Raw genomic sequence first — 19,573 nt, forward strand, 5'->3', positions numbered from 1 at the left:
GACAGTGAAATAACAGTTCTGCTACCATAATGTCATTTTTTGAAGGAATGTTGAGTTGGAACCAAATGAACTTTTGTAAGTGCTTTAGATTTACAGATTATATGCAAATATGTATGGTATTTAAAGAAAAGTTGTTTCTTTACATGCTTTGTACTTAACTATTTTTAAAATTTTTTTTGCTAGTGCATATTCTAAAACTGCTTAGTCTAAAGTAGGTAGACTAATTATAGATATCACCTGCCACATTTCATTTTAAAGTTGTCTAAAATTCCAGAAATGTCATGCATAGATTTTAACCAAGTATCCATCTTAAGTATTCTGCCTAAAAATGCCCTCCCTCCCCTATTTCTATAATTTCCATTGGAAAATTTCAGCCCAGGGCTTATTTGTAATGTTTGTTTATTAAATATCTGTAATAAGTGAAAAGATGTGAAAACTTTACAGTGACAGAAACATATATTTTAGCAGATTACTTTGAATAAAGAGATGAGAAACAACTGTTGAATGGTCACATAGTTAACAGGTTCTATGCCTATGGTTACAGTATAGTCTTACCATCTGCTTAAATAGTATTTAGTGAGAGAGGAAAAAATAAGGAGAGTAATTTTAGTTTCTTGTGCTGGTGCACTGTGTGTGTGTATACAAAAGTTAACACTTCAGCCAATAACATTTTTCATTCACCTATTTTCTATTTGAAAAGAAACAAAACTAACCAATAGTAATAGTTCCAATTATTAGAACTTTTAAAATATTTTTACATGGTGTGAGATGAAGAGAAGAAAAGTAAGGTTACTGGAGATAATGTTGATTGTTGCATATTAAGCATGGAGAATCCCACCTGCGCTGATACTTGTAGGAGTTATATTCTTTGACACATTAATATTGTTGTTAAGGTAACTTGATATGAGACACGCTGGTATCTGTGTGTGCATTTTTGCAGGAGTTCTTTTTTGTATAAAGAATTATTTAGATAGAGGAATGGGATTCAGCATTCTATTATATTCAGCATCATCTATTTGGAGCATTCTAGTGTGGGAGTTCTAGTCATTATCTTCCAGTAGTTGTTAATACCAATTATTTCCTAATCAGTTCCCTCTACAATATAACCCAGTGCTTTTGTTTGCCTTCACTGCAGCTGCACATCTGGATGAAGGCTTTTAGGACACTTCTGAAATAATTCTCAAATCTCTTTTCTGGTCAGTATGTTGCAGCATCTTTTACTGGCAGTTATTACCTCATTACATTTTACTCTTTTGTTCTAGAAGGTTATTTTGCATTTACTGAAGTCTGTTTGATAACCCTGTCTGAACTGCTTTGTTTTAGCTTTTACTTTTCAGTTAAATATCTGCAAGCTAGAAATGTTTTATGTTTGGATAGTCTGTCTAATTAAGTAATGAACAGCAGGGCTTAAAGGCTTTCTTGTGCATTACCACCTGTATATTAAAAAAAGGAAGTTTGCATGTTACTGTTCATAAGAAAAGACTGAATGTTATCATATTTTCCCCTTTTTGTAGGCAAGTTTTCAGTCCAGTGCATTGATTATTTATGTATTTATTGTTTTGTAATTCTATAAACAGCTTAGTGTACTTTACTGAAAGAATAAATTTGATGCTCATTGCTTCCTCTGAGCAGACTGTGATCACAGCAGCATAATTAAGGTGGTACTGAGTTAGACAAATATGTTTCTCAGTTTGATCCTTTAAATTAGAGGTTTGATGTATCCAGGCCTGCTATTCAGCCAATATTTTTAGTAGCTTACAGGCCTAAAAAATGTTAGTAGTAATTTTTAATTCACCTTGCACTCCTTTCTAATATTTCTCCATATATTAATTATTTTAAATTGGGAAGATTTGGAGAGAAATGGAAAATTAAGACCCTTCTTGGTTTATAAACTAATTTTGTAATCTGAAATGTTATATTTACACTTTCAAATCTTCCTTTATCTCTAAAAGTTTCCTTTATCTCTGAATTATAAATTCATGAAACTGTTGCCTTAATAAATTAGTTCCTTTTATTATTTCCTGTAAAGGTACTTTGCAAACAGAAAGGCATGACTCCTGCCTTGAGGAGCTTGCAGTCTAATGTCAGACAGATCAATGAGTTGGGGAGGAGGTGATAAAACATATATGTATAGTTACATGAACAAAATGTATCTCTGTAACATGTATTTTAAACAGGACATGGAAACTACTTCAAAATTCCTCTTCAAGCTTGTGTTTTCAGTCGGCATGTGTGCCATAGGCTTCATGGCAGAGGTGGATCTTCAAAAAGGTCTTGAAATGTGGAGAAAATAATGTCTTTTTGGATAAGCAAGCTGACAAATGGGTGAATGAAGGGCATGGCAATGTGGAATGAGATAAGGTTGAAAGGGGTAGAGTTATCAGGGCTTGAAAAATAACAAGAGTCTTGAATTCGATACTTCAGAAAAGTGGACACTAATGGAAAGATATAAAAAAAAAAAGTCAGAAGGCCCGCCAAAGATAGAGCAATATATTTTTAATTGATTCAAAACAGTGCCCATTCACCACCATACTTAGGGAGCCCACCAAGTTTATAAAGAACCAAAGAAAATTAGCTAGCACTAATGACAAACTTACGCTCTACTTCTGTTAGACACTCAACCTCCAATATCTTACCTCTTCAATTCAAATCTTAAATATGTTTTCCACTAAGGTGCAACAATTAACTTGAAAATAGTATTTAAACTTCACTTTAACTGAAAAAGCCTTTTAAAGTTTAAGGGCAAGGAAAGGAACAGCTTGGGGTCAGTGAACCCTTTCCCAGTGTGTGGGTATGTGTACACAGTTTTTCCTGTCTAGCTACTTCAGTGTTTTTGCATGTCTGGGTTTTTCACTCTGAATTAAAAAATGCACCCCACTATAAGGGAGGTCTACATGTATGTCCATTTGTTACACTATACAGTGAATAGAAGCCATTAGCTGGGGTTCCTAACTGCAACAGAGTACCCGGGAGGGAGGGAGAGAGGAGAAAAACCAGACAGTCTGTTGCTGGAGCACATTTACAAGCTGCTTATTGGGTAGAAAGGTAAATGTATAATATACCAGTTACAAATAAAATGTGGAGGCAAATCCCTGAGAAGGGAAGAGTTAGAGGAGGCTTCTGAGAGTGGGTTTTTAAAGCCCAGATGATCACAGACTCAGTGGAGGGAAGGAAGGTTGTTTTCAGGGGAGGAGCACCTTGATTAAGGCTACAGAGCTCTTAAACCTCATTTGGGGTAGAAGAACCTGATTGCATGGAAAACTGCAGGTACAGGTTTCCATATTTCCACATTTGAGGACTGAAGGAAACTTGAACTCAGTCACACACTTGCATCAGCTTCCTCTAAACCCAGTGGTAATACCACTTAAGGACATGTCTACATGAGGAAACTCAGGAAGTTAAGGCAAGAAAGTAAAGGTGTGAAGTCACTGTGAAGAAGTTGGTGTGTTAACCCTGCTCCCTCTCCCCTCTGCTGCCCCCATACGTAGATCTGTAAAATTAATTATTGAATAAAAACTAGGTAGATCAATCAAGGACTATTAAATTACAGCAAACTAAGGCCATTTTATACCTAAATGAAAGCATCTGCATGGGAGGTTAACATGCTTTATCTTGTGCACATTGACTTAACATTTTTAGTTGATTAGCCTTTAACTTTCTTGAGTGTCCCAGTGTAAACATGCCTTATAAATCAGTCTTGAAATTGAGCTATTAGTCAGGCTTGTCTACATGGGAAAACTGACTGTTAGCTATGGTGAGATAATTATTCTGGTATAGCTATGATGATCAATTTCTGTATGTAGTCAAGCCCTATATGATTACTTCCCCAATGCTGTCCCAAGTTACCACACAATACTCAGTACACTACTTTTTTCCTAAACTATTGGGATAATTTGCATAATACTGTTAGCCCTGCAGCTGAAGTCAATATACAGATACTAAAACAAACAAACAAAAAACCCTATTGGATTATGTGCAGACTGGCCAAATAGTAAAAAGAAGCTCATGTTTTTAAACTTCATATTGAGTGACCCTTCTGTTGGAGGTGTTCAGCACTCAACCCTACAACTATTACACTTAAAAAAGGAAAAACCAACCAACATCAAATGTCTCCTCTTAAAATTGCTGATGTTGTCTTAATAATTACTTACATGGAAAACTAACTTTCTTTCATTTTCTACCTTTTTTCCATTGTTTGGTTACTTTTCCTTTCATTGGTCCTTATATTCAAGCCACTAGTTGATTTTTGCATTGTTGGCAGAAAGTGTATTTGCTGCTTTACAATTCACATGCAGACTGTACACTGCTTTTATCTCTGCACACCCCAAACAGTCCTACTTCTTTACATATCCCACTCTTAAGACCACTACTCATACTAAACTACTTACATTATTGCCATCTCCGTATCTTCTTTTGTAAGGAAGGTTTTTTTGTTTTTTTTCCATAAAGTTAGTAGAGTGATTCTTTCTGAGCTCTAGTCTACACTTACCTGGCAATTCGGTGGCAGTCGATGGGAGTTATGCAAGCTACGCAGACTTCTGTGTCAACTGCTGTGCTTCCCTTCTGCGTGATGTCTTCACTGCACTGTGCCATAGGAATCACGTTTCCATCGATGCAACGCTACGCCACTTGAGGGGGTGGTTTAGTAGCGTCGACTTCTGGATTGATTGAGGGGATCTTCACTGACCACTCAATCGATCCAAGTAGGTCGATCTGATGGTGGCAACTTTGCCGCCGTCAGTATAGACATACCCTGAAACTAGAGGGCCTCAAAAATACCTTTTGTTATGGGTATTTCATTGACTCAAACCTATTGCAAAAATTCTTCAGGCGTCTGAATGTGCTAAAGATTTTTGTCTAGCTTAGCAAAACTTCAGTTGAAACCTACTCTTTGTAGTTTGAGAGAGTAAACCCCTCATACGGAATCTGTTGGAGTTGTTTATAGTTTGTGTTTGTAACTGCAGATTCCAGTTCTCCAGTTCAGCAATCCTAACAATTGTCAGTTAAAAGTAAAATTTACTCCACTGCCCCTTGTTCAAAACAGTATTAGCTGGGAGTTTTTTTAAATAGAAGGCTAAAGAGTTGCTGTATATTGTTGTTTCCTGTAGAAAAAATGACTTCAGATTACTGTGGGCCAAGGTGAGATGATGTGGAAAATCACAGAAGACTAGGAAACAACTTTCACAATTACTTTTAAACTACTGTACAAGTTCATTGATTCATAGATTACAAGGCCTGAGGGTAAGGGTGGGAATGATTGTGATCATTAGTCTGACTTGTACATTACGGGGCCATAGGACTTCCCTGAATTAATTCCTACTGGAGTCCAATAGCTGTGGATGAACTAGAGCATACCTTTCAGGAAAAAAATATATATACCTTAATTTTAAAATTTGCCCATAATGGAGAATCCACAAACCCTTAGTGAGTTATTTCAATGGTTAGTTATCCTCACTGTTGAAAATTTGTGCTTTATTTCTAATATGAGTTTGTCCTCTAGCCATCATGTTTTGTTCTCACTTTGGTAGGTTGAAGAGCCCACTATCAAATTTTGATCCCAATGTAGGTACTTACAGATCATGATCAAGTCACTCCTTAACTTTCTGTTTGTTAAACTAAACAGACTCAAGGAGCTCAATCACTATAAAGCATGTTTTCCAGTCCATCTTTCATTCTCATGGGTCTTCTACATTTATCAACATTCCTTTTGTATTGTGGATATCAGAACTAGACACAGTAATGATCAGGTTAGTGCCAAATACAGAGGTAATATAACATCCCTACTTGAGATTGCCCGCAATATTCATCAGTCACAACCTTAGGCTTCCTTCCCCCTTTCCACACTCCTCCCCCTCCGAGGCTCAGGTAACTGCTGTCATCACCATGCTTTGCAATTGGAAATTTTACCTTTGTGTCACCCCTCACTGTTCCTTTATTTATTCCCTGGCCTCAGGAGCAGAGGTCTCACTAAAAACTATGGTAGATGCTCTTCTAAGGCTACGCAGGAATACCCAGCCACCACAGCTCCACTCCAGACTTGACTAGGAAACTCCATTAATTACAAGTAAACCCACATATTAACTAACTATTCATGTAGAGGACTCTGAGTCTAGGCCACTGGGAAGGTGGTATTTATAGTCCCCAATGAATTAATATCTGATGCCTTGACAGTTCGTTCCTGGCAACTTCAGCCAGGTCCTAGTGTAGCCCACTACTAGCCAGCATGTCTCAACTCTACCTTCCAGTGGTCCTCACCCAACTGCTGGAATTTGAATATTGTTCCTTGGTGACTCCTACCAACCAAAAGGGCCTTTAACAGAGTCTTCAAATATTACATTATTATCATGTCCACCCACAAGTTTTACTTTCACTACAAACCCTGTACATAAAATAACACTATCTGAACACATTACTTAACATTCTTCACAACATTCAAGGATCACGCTAGCGCTTTTTGTCACAGCATTGCACTGGGAATCCATGTTTAGCTGATTATCCACCATAACCCTGGAGATTTTTTCAGTCACTGCTTTTCAGGATCAAGGAACACATCCTGTAAATGTGGTCCACATCCTTTGTTCCTAGATGTATACGTTTACATTTCATACAGTGAATAACACTTCTGCAGCTACTGGTTTTTTATGTAGCGAAAAGATTATATATCTTTCTTCTTTGCATTAAGCAAAGCAAAGCAAAGGTGATGGAGTTCTAGTAGTCAGTCTGTTTATTATCCAGGCTCTTGTATAGCTTCCATTGCAGTAATATCCATGTGCATTGTCAGATTTAATGTCCCAGTTCACAATATGACATGTATGACATTCTATTGTAGCAGTTATTTCTATGGGCCTTAGTCTGAGTAATTGTCACAGGCTTCAGTGTTTTACAAAACTTCCATTCAGAGTTGCCCCGTTAGTTAGAGACTTGTTCTCTTCCCCTCCATTTCTTGATTGTTACTAGTAAATTGCATACTGATGAGCAGAGTATGTACCAGACCTTTGAAAATGCTGCAGATGTGCTTTGGTATTTCAGTGAATGATATGGCAGTTGGAGTGATGGTGTCCATCATCTGTGTAAACACTGCTGTAGCATATTACAGGATTGAGCTCTGAAGTAGAGCTGATTTGAGTTGATTCCATATTTTGGCTGGCAGGCACTGTGATTGTCAGACTGTGGCTTGAAAATCCTTTTTATATTTTAAATAGGATATTATATTAATTTTAATGTTTTGATGCCCTATTCATTTTTAGGAATGACTAGTTTTTCTTGGAACAGAATTGAAGATTTAATCCTGGTGGAGTTATTTATCAACATGAAGATCAAAGCTGTGTACCTAGCTGAGAAACAATGACTTTAGAAGCCCAGTAATTTGACAGCCATAGAAGTTAAATGACCAAAAAGGCCTTTTCTGTTTCTTAAGTCTGCAAAGGAGGATTCTTGTTTAGGTATAAACTGTCATAAAACTCCAAACACAGAAATGTGGCCTCATCTAATGCAAAATATTTTAAAAGAGTGTGCTAAAACAAAGGGTCTTCTTACAAAAGTGTGGAGAAATATGGATAGCTTTAGGCCACCTGTTTTCAGTCCTGCCAGCGAGGTATCCCGCTGACATTTGTTGCCTGCTGAGCAACTCTCATTTTTTTTGGTTCGAGTCAATAAACGAGGAATCAACTATTATTTATTGAGTGGTCATTGTTTAGTATTGAATATTCAATATTGGCTTCTGGTTTTGGTAAATTACCAACAAAACAGAATATTCCATTTCTTAAACTTTCCCCAGGCTCACCCGAGCCTCCACAAAAGAACCTAGAGGAGAGCCAGCCTCACAAATGGAAAAAAACAAAATACTAGGGGTATTGATACTTGAGTTAATCAAATAAGACACATTCTAATTTTTCTAGAATGACAATAATGTCATCTAAACACTTTTCTAAACATTTTTGCTGTTTCTTTCTCTTCCTACTGGTTGTGTAATCATCTAACTGTTATATAATCTGATACAATCTTTTTTACATATTGGTAATCCCTTTTTGGTTAATGGAAAACATATCATGCTAATACAGAGAAATCAGCTCAGAGTTGTGTGGTCCAAATTGATTGGTTAAGAAGTTTCATTGTGGAAAAACTAATTTAACCTGGTAAACAGCATTAAATTGTAAATATTGTATCATCTGTACAACTGTACATAGGTAAAAGCCTTTTATTCTTCTTTGAGTGCTTGCTCAAGTCCATTTTAAATTATGTTTGTGTGCGCCATATGCATTAGTGCCGGAAATTTTTCCTCTAGTGATATCCATAGGGCTGGCTCTAGTGCCCTCTGCAGTGGCACATGTATGCACCCATATATAGACCCATGTATAGGGCACTGCCAGACCCCCTCCCTCTCAGTTCCTTCTTACCCCCTTTAACGGTGCTGGAACACTCTCTTGCTTAGCAAGTTCTCATCAACCTAATGGTTTATTACTTTTTTTCAGTGTATATAGTTACTTCTTGTTGGTTACGTTTAGTCTTAGTTTAGTTTAGTGTGTTTAACCCAGGGTTGGGGTATGCCGCAGTCCTCGGGGTTTAAACCCTGTGCTTCTTGCAAGAAGTTGATGCCACTGAGCGACCTGCCTGCATTTGTGCCTGCTACAAGCAGGGTGGGGGTCATGCCTCCAGCATCGCTGTCAGCCCACTCCACAAGGGGCTGGCATCTTTAGCGGCCTTTCTCGCACATGTACCTGTACGGGATATCTGCAGAGCCGCTAGATGGTCTTCAGTACGTACTTTCACGTCCCACGATGCCATCACGCAGCAAGCTTGGAATGATGCTGGGTTTGGCAGAGTGGTATTATAATCATCATGTCCATGAACTCCTACCTGCCTCTGGGGATACTGCTGATAAGTCACCTAAATTAAAAATGGACATGAGCAAGCACTCAAAGAAGAAAGAACGGTTACTTGCCTCGTAACTGTTGTTCTTCGAGATGTGTTGCTCATGTCCATTCCACAACCCATCCTCCATCTCCTCTCTTGGAGTTCTGGTAAGAAGAAACTGAGAAGGGGGGGGCCGGCAGTGCCCTATATATGGGCACATAGGCGTGCCACTGCAGATGGTGCTAGAGCCGGCCCTATGGATACCATTAGGGGAAAAATTTCCGGCACTGGTGCATGTGGCGCACATGCATCTAATTCAGAATGGGCATGAGCAACACATCTTGAAGAACAGCAGTTACAAGGCAAGTAACCATTCTTTTCATGCTTCAGAAGTGCTGAAACCTCTCCCAAAATTAGGATCCTCAGACAGTTTGGAGAGATAAAATTAAACATATTGTAGATGAAATGTTAATTCACACTTCATATTGCATAAAGAAATGCACCAGCTATGATATCTGATTAATCAATTGAATAATTTACCTAAGTTTACCAGACCTAAGTGAAAAATACCTGTACCACTACAGCCCTAATAGTCTTGCATGCTTCAATTAAAAAAAATACACAGCTCTGCAATGTTTGTCATAAATCGAATGTTTAATCTTTCAGATTTAATACATTTCTGTATCTGTTTTCTTGTTGTTTAATCCCTCTTATCCTTTTCTCTTACTTTCGTTACCATATGTTCTCTACCTTCTCATATTTGCTGTTGTCCCTCAGAGTTTTCACTCTTCTCTCTTCTAACTTCCACATCAGTGTCAAGATCCCCTTTTCTCCCCTACCCTTATTCTCAACCATTCAGATACTTCCTCATCCATGTAAGCCCATCCTCTTATACATGATTTAAAATGAACAGAAGACTAAACTACAATTAGGGAAGGGGGCACATTGTCCAGGGCAACAGCTGTGGAAGAAGACAAGTTCTACACCATTTGGTGGTTAGATTTCTACCATGGGGCTATCCCTGGACCTCAGGGGCACTATCTTCTGCAGCCCCAGTTTAGTAGGAGTCAGATAAAATTAAAGGCTGCTGTCAATCTCAACCGCTCTGTCTGCTACTAGGAAGGAATATAATCTCCCTGTTTAGTCAACCTAGAAACTCCTACCTGCTTCAAGGGTGGCAGTGACAGTAGAGAGAGGTTGACTAATCTACTCTTTCCCAATCTGCTTTTTTCACTCCTCTCATTTCCTGCCTCTACGACTTCTGCTCAGAACTTTCCTAAACATAAGTAGAGGGAAACTGATCATCTTCTTGAAAATTTTACTGCTGCCCATATGGTTTCAGATAGCAGCAGTGAAATTGATCATAATACTGTTAATGTCTATGTGCAGTTTTTACCAAAGCTGTGAGCAGCAGCACAGATACTTGTGAAGTTTTTCTGCAGACTTAACCAGGCATTGCTGCATGGATTTACACTCGATCCATGTTTGGAAAATTATATTTGCAACTGTAAGGGCTAGAAATTTACTTTAATTTCAGAACTTGATGGCACTTGCCCCCAATGATTTGGAAACTTTCCAGGACAAGGGGATATTTCAAGTGTTGTATATTATTATTACTGCATGCATACACAAAGTGCTTATTACCATGTACTATTCTTTCTTTTTCAGGCACCAGAGGAAATCTTATGCCACCTGCAAAACATAGTAGACTTTGGAAAACACGTCATGAAACAGTTTTTTGGGGAGAAATATGTTCATTACGGGGTAATCATTTTATCCTTAATTTATATAGTTTAAATGCTTATCCATTAGTCTTTTTAGAAATATTCTATAGGTAAAGTGATTTTGCTTGACCCAGACCTTCTTGTGCATATTGTCCATATGAGAGGCACAGCTTTGAACAGAGCTCCTGCTCTGCACTGTCTCCATTATCTACATTGTGATCGGGTCATTAGATTCTGCCCCATCGATTGAGCCATTTGAAGATTGTGAACTGGGTAGTGTTGGAGGTAGGGGCTGGTGGGTGTGGGAGGTGAAAGCTTTCATACCTTGGTATGAAATTGGTGCATATTTGGGGGACTCAGCCATCTGAAGCTTGTGTCGTTTTGCCACAGATTTGGTGGGGGAGAGAGGAGATCTGACCTATAGAGGTTGCCCTGGATTACAGGGCAAAGAGAGGACTTTTTTTTTTTTTTTTTACTGGTGGGCTAGATCAAGGGGGCTTCTTAAGACCTGAGACATGAGTAAGATACATACGAGAGATTTGTGAAGAAAATTAAACCTCTCATGTTGAAATATTAATTGTTGAATTAAATATTTGTATCTATGTAAATCTTCTATTTCAGTTGTGAAAGGATAGCCATTAAGCATATGAACTTGAGTTTAGAATAGTCTCTGCATCTTCATGTCAATAATTACATTAAAAATAAAGTCCCGTTCTGTTTCAATAGGATTATATGGCATAGAAGTTACGTCCGTGGGTATTTATGATACCAGACTAAACCTGGTGCCATCTGCTTTCCCTAATTTTGATACTGTGTCATGAATTACTTGGTCTGGGGACCGTCCAGTGCACTGAAATGAGGCAGGGGTCCTGTGGAAAAAATAGTATGTGATCATATGTGAAAAATGCAGGAGACAGCTGTATCTTCTATTAATAGTGTGCATCTCTTTCTATATGATAACTATCATGCTCTCTGCTACACTGGGGGCAAAGAGTTAACTAAGTCATGGGACGTTTTACATATTGCTAGGAAGCCAGACAGTGACACTAGTTGAATTGCTGGTGCTCATAAAATGGCTGTTAGTGAACTAGGGGCACTGCCTGTGGGTCAAACTGAGAGGTAGGGGTGCAGTCTGCCTCGCCTAGAGGTCTGAGTTCTTGAAGCATGGGAGGCCTACTTAAACTTGCAAGGAAAGATTTAGGTTTTGGTAAGATAGCATATCTAGGCATTTTGTTGATTTAATTGTTTTCCTCTTTGTTTCTGTGGGTAAATCAATAGTAGTTTGCTTTGAACAAGCTGTTTGGTCACTGTATTTTCATATTGATCATAAGTGCTGAAGGGAAGTCTACCACAGTGCCAACTGGGGCTGCTGAGGACATGGGTGGTGAGGAGGGGTGCTGTGACCTTGCAACCTAGTCTAAAAGTGGAGTGAATTGGGGGGGATTCCACTCTTAAGAGAACTACAGGAACAGGGATGTCCCTTGGAAAGAGTGTGGTGACTGAATGAGGGATCTGTGACTGAATGTATCCCTGTGTTCACACCCTACACATTATTGTAATAATCTTGTACAAAATATGCCTTGTGAGGTATCACTTGAAAACTAGTAACTCACTGCTCAATGATATCATGGTGAAATTTATATAGCAACATTATATGTAAAATTATGAACATAAGATGAAGTTATGATTGAAATGTGTTTACCAGACAAGTCTGGGAAGAGGGTAAACCAGTTTCTCAAGGACAAGCTGATTCCTCTAGCCAAGTGTCATCAAAGTTTGATTGGCAATCATGGGTCAAGTAGCCATTCTTTAGCACCAAAGGAGGTCAGGAACATTTTAATCAACAACATGGAACCTCTTTCACCACAAGACACCATGTCTCCATCCTCACTGCTGGAAGGAACTTTATCTAGGGGTAACTCTCAGGAAACTACATTTCGGAGGATGACTAGACTATAAACGAAAGGGGCAAAAACACCCCAGGTATGCTTTCTCTGTCATATGCACTCTCTTTCACCTGAGAAGACAAAGAAAATAGCCCTTTGGACTTTGGGGGCTGATCCTGACTTAAGAATTTGGTTAGCAGTGTAGCTGGGAGCCCGTGGTAAGAATTTTACCTTGAACCAAGTCTTGTACTCACTTAAAATCTCTCTCTTTGTAGTTTAAAAAAACCCCAACAACTTGTTTTATTCTTTAATCAAGACTAATCCCGTGTTGTATTTCAACTGAACTATTTGGTAACTCCAGTTAAAGTAGCAAACTGTTGTATGTTGATCTGTTACAGGGGCTGTGGACCTCTGATACTTGAACTGCCCAGGAGAGTGCTGGACGGTGCAGAACACATGTTTGTGGGAAAAAGTAGGAGTGGGAGCATGTTGGGGTCACTGAAAGTAGTAACCAAAGCTGATGAAAGCTAGTGTATGATTTGACTGTGGCTGGCAGGCTGCAGCTATACATAGACAGTGTTATCTGCAGGCTGGAAGGCTGTTTGTGAGCACCATAGACAGAAGCTACAGCAGCAAAGCATCATGAGGCACCCAGGACTCCAGGGCAGGTGGTGACACACCCCCTCACCGGTCTGGATTGCACCCCGGAATGTCACAGGGTCAAAGTTACAGCTCACCCTGAACCGTAACATCATGTAATTAAACACTGTATCATAGCATAGAGGAGACAAATTAAGGCAACCTTAATTCTGGCATTTCCTAACTTTGTAATGTTTCAATTTGCAACTTAAATAACACTATTTTAATGTAATTTTGTTGTATGTAATGTCATCTAGATACAGGAAAACTATTTCACAAACATTTTAATGGTGACATCTTAGCTATTTTACTGGGACCACTTTTTTCTTTCGGCATATAAAGCCTTAGTTACCATGAGCCAAAAAATGAAAAGTTTAGAAGGACCCATTTAAAATTTCTAAAATATTAAATGCCCTTTCCAGACACTAAATGATGCAATTTTAATGTTTCTTATGACCTTGGAGCTAGAAGTGAATGCTGTATGTCCCATTCTGACGGCAGAAGGCTACTATTTCTATCCTGCTAGGGTTATGAGTTCTGTTACTGGTACATATATAAATAATATCCTTTCGGGACCTGGACACAACTTTTGTTAGGAAATTCTATATTTGAGAGTAGGGTAAGGTAAAAACATATTCTAGTAGGTTGATTTAAAAAATAAATAAATCTGAAATTGCTTAGAACAAGTTCCAGGGTAGGTGTATTAGTGGCAGGGGAAAAAGTTTTTAGCTGAGGTCGGAGGACAGTGTTGTGGTTAAGATACTTGACTGAGATTCAGGAGATCTGGGATAATTTGTGAGTTTGCTATAGACTACGTTAGTGTTCTTGAGCAATTCACTTAACTTTGTTGCACCTCAGTTAATCATCTGTAAAATGGGGGTGATACGTCCCACCTTACAAGGATGTAATGAGGATAAATTTGTTACCTTTTGCAAGGTGCTTAGATACTACAGTGACTGGGACCATGAAAAAACACAGATGAAAAAGGACATGATAAAAGACCTGATTCTGCAGTTAAATCACCTGGGTATCATTTCTGTGTAAAGGAGTTGGAGTTGGGGAGGTCAGAGATATTTGCATTGTCAACTTTATTTACGTTTATATGGATATAAACTTAGAAAAAATTGGCTTTAAACATCATTGTTCCACTGGCAGCGTTATGTCTTAGATAAATATAGGCGGGACTTAGAACGACTTGTTTTCTTGACTCTATCTTGGGAGTATGCTGCTCATTTTTATAAAATAAAAGTTCACAGTATGAATAGGGCTTACAGTATGAATAGGGCACTATTTTATATTTTTATACTGCCAGTAAAATCTTGGGTTTAATTTAAAAAATGCAGATTTGGAATACATCTATTGAATAACAAAACAAAAAACCCAAATATTTAACACAGCTAGGACACAACAGAGATCAAGAGCTGTTGACTTCACTCATACCACATACAGCTAACTCAATTTCATAATGGGGGCTGACCTCTGAATAATAGAAGCCTTACAAATAAATGCCAAAATATAGTATTAAGCTCTGCCCACTACCTTTAATATAGCCTGGTCTTTTTTGATGGGACAGAGGAGACATAAATATATAAACCCTAAATGTAAACTGCCAAATTAGGGGAAATGTATTTGAAACTTTATGTGGACTTACAATTGAAGTGGACTGTGCAAATGGTTTTAACTCAACCATTTTAGTAAGATACGAGAATACTATTACATTATGAGATAATGCACAACCTCCAAATTTTAGACACTTATGCAAGAGAATTAGAGTAGCACAAGGGGAGAGATGCAATATTTATTATAATAATTGAAATAATGAAGTTATGAATGGAACCCTTTCCAGCCCCAGTGATACATCGTTACTTAATCTATTATCTGTTATCTTTGACTTTAATCTTGTTTTGTAAGCGTGGGCTGCCTAGCCTGTTTACCTGGTCACTGTGGTGTGGCATGGGAGAGGAGGAGATCTCCTCTTCATCCAGTCCTGCCCTCTCTTTCTAGGGAAGGATGGTTAACCTTCAGAAGGTATGGCTTCTTTTTGCTCTTTTTCTGGCTGATCAACTTGGCCTAATATTTTTAAACTTGTAGTCCATTACCTCCTTATTTCAATTCTTTGATAGCTGAATTGCTTCCATGACTGTGAAGATGAGATCTAGTTATACTGCAATGTAGAAGTTCTTGGGCTCTGTTTGGTTGCTGTGTAAATCTTTAAATACAAGAACTTTGCCAGTTTATAAGTATTCAAAACAAGGAAAAACTGATTTATTTTCAGAAAATGCATAACATTACTGTAGTTGTACAGTGGCTTGGTGTGTATTATGTTCCTTTGTAACAGGGCAATAAAATAATCTGTTTTAACAGGCTAAATGGAACAGATATTGAACCTTTACCCCCCTTCTCCCTCCCTTTTTTATTTTTTTTGGATAAACTGGTGAAGGGCTTTTTCCGTATCTCATGCCAGGATATGGTATTGTGTATGTGACCTCCTCAGACACTCTGGAGTACGACTTGTACCATTTTATAGTGTTGAATAACAAACAAAACTGTCAACCGATAAGACTTGTTTTCACTGCAATTCAGTTGATTTTATGTAACTTGTTTGACCTGCTTTATTGAAACCCATCCAGAATTTTGTGTATGTCCATGTAAAATTTTACTTTAAGATATTTCCTTTAAAAAGAATTAATCTGTGTTAAAATATTAAATATTTGTGTTTTAGGAGGTTGTCCAGCTCCCTTTGGACTTTGTGAAACAGCTTTGTTTAAAGATCCAGTCTGAGAGGCCAGGTAAGGAACCCACTGTTATAATTCAGATTCTTGCATTCAGCAATAAAATGTTCAGTTAAATTGCACAAGAAAAATGTGATTTCTAAAATCCGATAAAGAAAATGGTTTTGATAAGTTACAATATCATTTAATTATTGCTTTTGCCTAGTACTTAAAGGGACATAGTCAACTTGAAAATCACACTGTTTGAAAATGTTGTCTCTATTGTAACTAAAAGTTACATCCTAGTTTACGATCAATGAAAAAACATAGGGGGAGAATTTTTTTTTTCAGTTTGTTTAGCTTGTGCATTTGTAAGTGCTTTTCCTTCACTAAAAAGCCCTTTACAAATTGTAAAAGGGAACAGAAAACCCATTTTCCATTTTTGTAATGGAATTAAAAAACAGAAGAAAACTGGACATTTATAGGTAACTAACTCTGTGCTATAAAATTGGAATTATTGGAGTTGATCCATTTAAAAAATGCAAGTAGGTATGTTTTCAATATTTTAATTTGGCACTAGACATTGATGATGTCTTACGTTCTTGTGCTTCTGATTTACTAGTGAAAACATATTTTATGTAAAATGAACCGGAATGTGGAAGTTGACTTGTACGCATTGTCACCCATGACTTGGGATTCCTTTACTAAGAAGCTTGGGTTTTGAACCTGTAATCTGCATGAAAACTGAATCATAAGTGGTGTTAAGCTTCCTTGTTTCCATAATGAAATACTATGAGACTTGTGAAGTAGATTTTCCTAGAAAACTCATCATATGTGATAGTCTGATCCCTACAGGGGAAAATTCAAAAGATATCCCTCTTCTAACTGATTCCTTTTAGGCTCTTGGGTGGTTAGTTAAACAAGTTAATAGATTTTGACTAGTGCAGTCCCCTGTGGAATGATATGGTACTAAAGCCTATGTAACATAAGACCTTATACTTTATGGTTCTCTCAATCCAGAAGAACTGGATTTGGTTTACAGATTAGGTACAGGACTCTCCATACTATGTTGCTGAAATGTACCCACCACTGGGGGTGGTCTACAGAGCACAGTTTAACAGTGCCAGTAATGCCACACAACAGTATTAGCTAGCCTGAGAAATGAATAATTTAAGTGAAATTATAAGAGAAATTATGGCAGGCTGCATTAGTTATTAGGATTGGAATCTTAGTTAAGATGATGGGACCTACTCCTCTTTTATTTCTGGGTGGGAAATGTCCCCCACCACCATGCACCCGGAGCTCTCAGAATTTTCTTCAGAGTTCATATCCATGCACTGAATGATACTGATTCTTCTTAGTTCTTCTTCGAGTGCTTGCTCATATCCATTCCACCATTGGTGTGTATGCACACCTCCGTGCACAGTTACCCGGAACTTTTTTCTCCTTAGCAGATCCTGTAGGGCCGGCTCCGGTGCGCCTTAGAGTCCTGCGTACATGCCGTGGAATATGAGGAGCTGCTGGCCTTAAGCCCCCTCAGTTCCTTCTTTCCAACTGTGACGGTTGCTGGAACTAGCCTTGCTCTCAGCAAGTACTATTCCCCTTGTGGGACTTGTTTCTTATTCTAAGTTAGTTTGTTAGTTGAGTAGTTGTTAGTGGTGTTAGAGATAAGGCAAGTCTCTGCAGGGACTTTGAGTGGCCAGGCTATGCCCCGGTCACTGGGATTCAAGCCGTGTGCCTCCTGGGGGAAGGCCTTCCCGCTCAGCGACTCCCACGACCGCTGCCTTAAGTGCTTGGGGGAAGCTCACAGAAAAGACAAGTGTTAGATCTGCAGGGCTTTTAAACCGAGGACTTAAAAGGACCGAGAAATCTGGTTGAAAGCCCTGTTGATGGAGGCAGTGCTCTGCCTGGTGTCCAAGCCAGCCCGCTCCACCTTGGCACCGAGTGTGACCTCGGTACATAGCGTATCGCTGGCACTGGCCACGACTCGGCACTGCACAATGTCACTGGCACCGAAGAGGAGGAAGCAGCGTGCAGAGCGCTGACACTCCCCTGCGCTGTTGGTACGGGCAGGATCGAATACGGAGATGCACCAGACCCGGCCCATCAAGTCTTCTCCGATGCCTGCATCTCCGGTCAGGGAGCCTCCCCCGACTCCTGGGAGTGGGAGAGTGCCCCTGCCGACGCCGTCAACACAGGAGGCTTTTCAGGTGTCGAGCCTTGTTGGTCTTGCCTACGCCATCTCAACCCCGCCCTCCGCTGAGGGAGAAGGGGCCGATGTCATGGGGGAAACCCACGTTGGTTCCCCCTGAATGGCGGTGGAGATCCCTGGTACGAGGAGGAAGATCTCCCACTGGACGGTCTCCAAGGGTAGAGCATAGCCACTCCCCCAGCAGTGGCTACAGGTTGGCGTTGTTGAGCTGACCTGCTCCGGCACAGGATATGGAGTCTCCTTCTCAGCGCTGACGTTGATCCCCGGCACCGGAGGCAGCACATGCCAGGAGGCAGCACCGGTCAAGGTCTGCCAGGCAGCGCTTGGACAGCTCCTGCTCCAGATCCCTGGCACTGAGGAGTTCGCCTGTACCTAGACGGCGCAGAACCCAGTCGCCGTCGGAGGACCTGGCACCGAGGAGTTCGCCTGCACGGAGGCAGTGTAAAACGCAGTTGCCATTTAAGGACCCGGCACCGCACAGTCCCCAGTGTGAAACCCAGTTGCCGGAGTCCGGCTCAGCACCGAGGAATTCAGAGTGGCGCCAACCTTGGTCACCGAAGGTGTCTGCAGGGCCGTAAGTTAAGCAGCAGCGGAAATCATTGGTACAGAGATGATGCTTTGGTACCTCTAGCTCTTCGGAGCACACCTCCGTTCGTCGGCACCGCTCGTGGTGATGGAGCCAGTCCTCATTGTCCTCCAGATCAGAGGTGTCGAGAGGGCGGTCCCCAGCATGGAAGGGCGCCCAGGACCGAGGACATACACGGCACCGCTGATCCAGTGACTCGGGGTCTCCCAGGGGGGACAGTCGTCGGGAGAGCCAACGCCTCCACAAAGCGTTATAGCCTGTGGCGCAGTCAGACCCAGGTTGGCATATCCAGGTTGGCATATCCCCATGGCATATCCAGATGGGGCCGGGGCCTCAATCCATTATGTCATCAGGGGTGCAGTCCGTGCCTCCAGCACAGGAGAAGACCCATAGACACCACTCCTTGGATGAGGAGTCGGACCCCATGGAGGGACCCTCAACGGGTGCATCCCTTCGCCAGGAGGGGGTGCACCCACAGGATGCGCCTCGACAATCCTCTTCCTCGTCAACGGACGAGGCAGTCTCCTGGGACCACTCGGTGCCACTGGAGGATTTCAGGGCGCACCAGGAGCTGCTCAAGAGGATGGCCTCTAACTTTGGGATGGAGGAGGAGGAGTTAGAAGAGGCCGAAGATAGCCTCTTTAATGTGATGGCGGCAGCTGCTGCAGCGAGAATGGCCCTCCCAGTCCACAAAAGGGTCCTTAAGATTGTAAAGGCCCTGTGGCAAACTCCTTCCTCGGTCGCCCCTACGTCAAAGGTGGCCAAAAAAAAATATTATGTCCCGACCGAAGGGTTTGAGTATTTGTTCACTCATCCCACCCCGGGAACCCTGGTGGTAGATGCGGCTAACTAGCGAGACAGGCAAGGTCAGCCAGGGTCCACTCCCAAAAACCAAGACAATAAGAAGCTGGACTTGTTTGGGAGAAAGGTTTATTCCACGGCAAGCCTGCAGTTTAGGATTG

General features: G+C 40.4%; 1 protein-coding gene across 2 annotated transcripts in view; it reads left to right on the forward strand.

Moving 5' to 3' along the window:
* Positions 1-19,573, forward strand: part of IPPK (inositol-pentakisphosphate 2-kinase) — an 81,233-nt gene that overhangs the window by 36,893 nt on the left and 24,767 nt on the right. Inside the window, exons 3-5 of one of the 2 annotated variants that reach the window (XM_067568160.1) lie at positions 1,136-1,196; positions 10,522-10,617; positions 15,825-15,891. In XM_067568160.1, the coding sequence (XP_067424261.1) occupies positions 10,579-10,617; positions 15,825-15,891 (106 nt within the window). In that variant the 5' untranslated portion in view covers positions 1,136-1,196; positions 10,522-10,578. The remainder of the gene's footprint in view (positions 1-1,135; positions 1,197-10,521; positions 10,618-15,824; positions 15,892-19,573) is intronic. The other variant, XM_067568159.1, reaches the window with a different exon arrangement.

Source organism: Emydura macquarii, unplaced genomic scaffold, assembly GCF_026122565.2.
Source record: "Emydura macquarii macquarii isolate MOO-44397 ecotype Brisbane River unplaced genomic scaffold, CSIRO-AGI_Emac_v2 contig_2846, whole genome shotgun sequence".
Classification (NCBI taxonomy): Eukaryota; Metazoa; Chordata; order Testudines; family Chelidae; genus Emydura; species Emydura macquarii.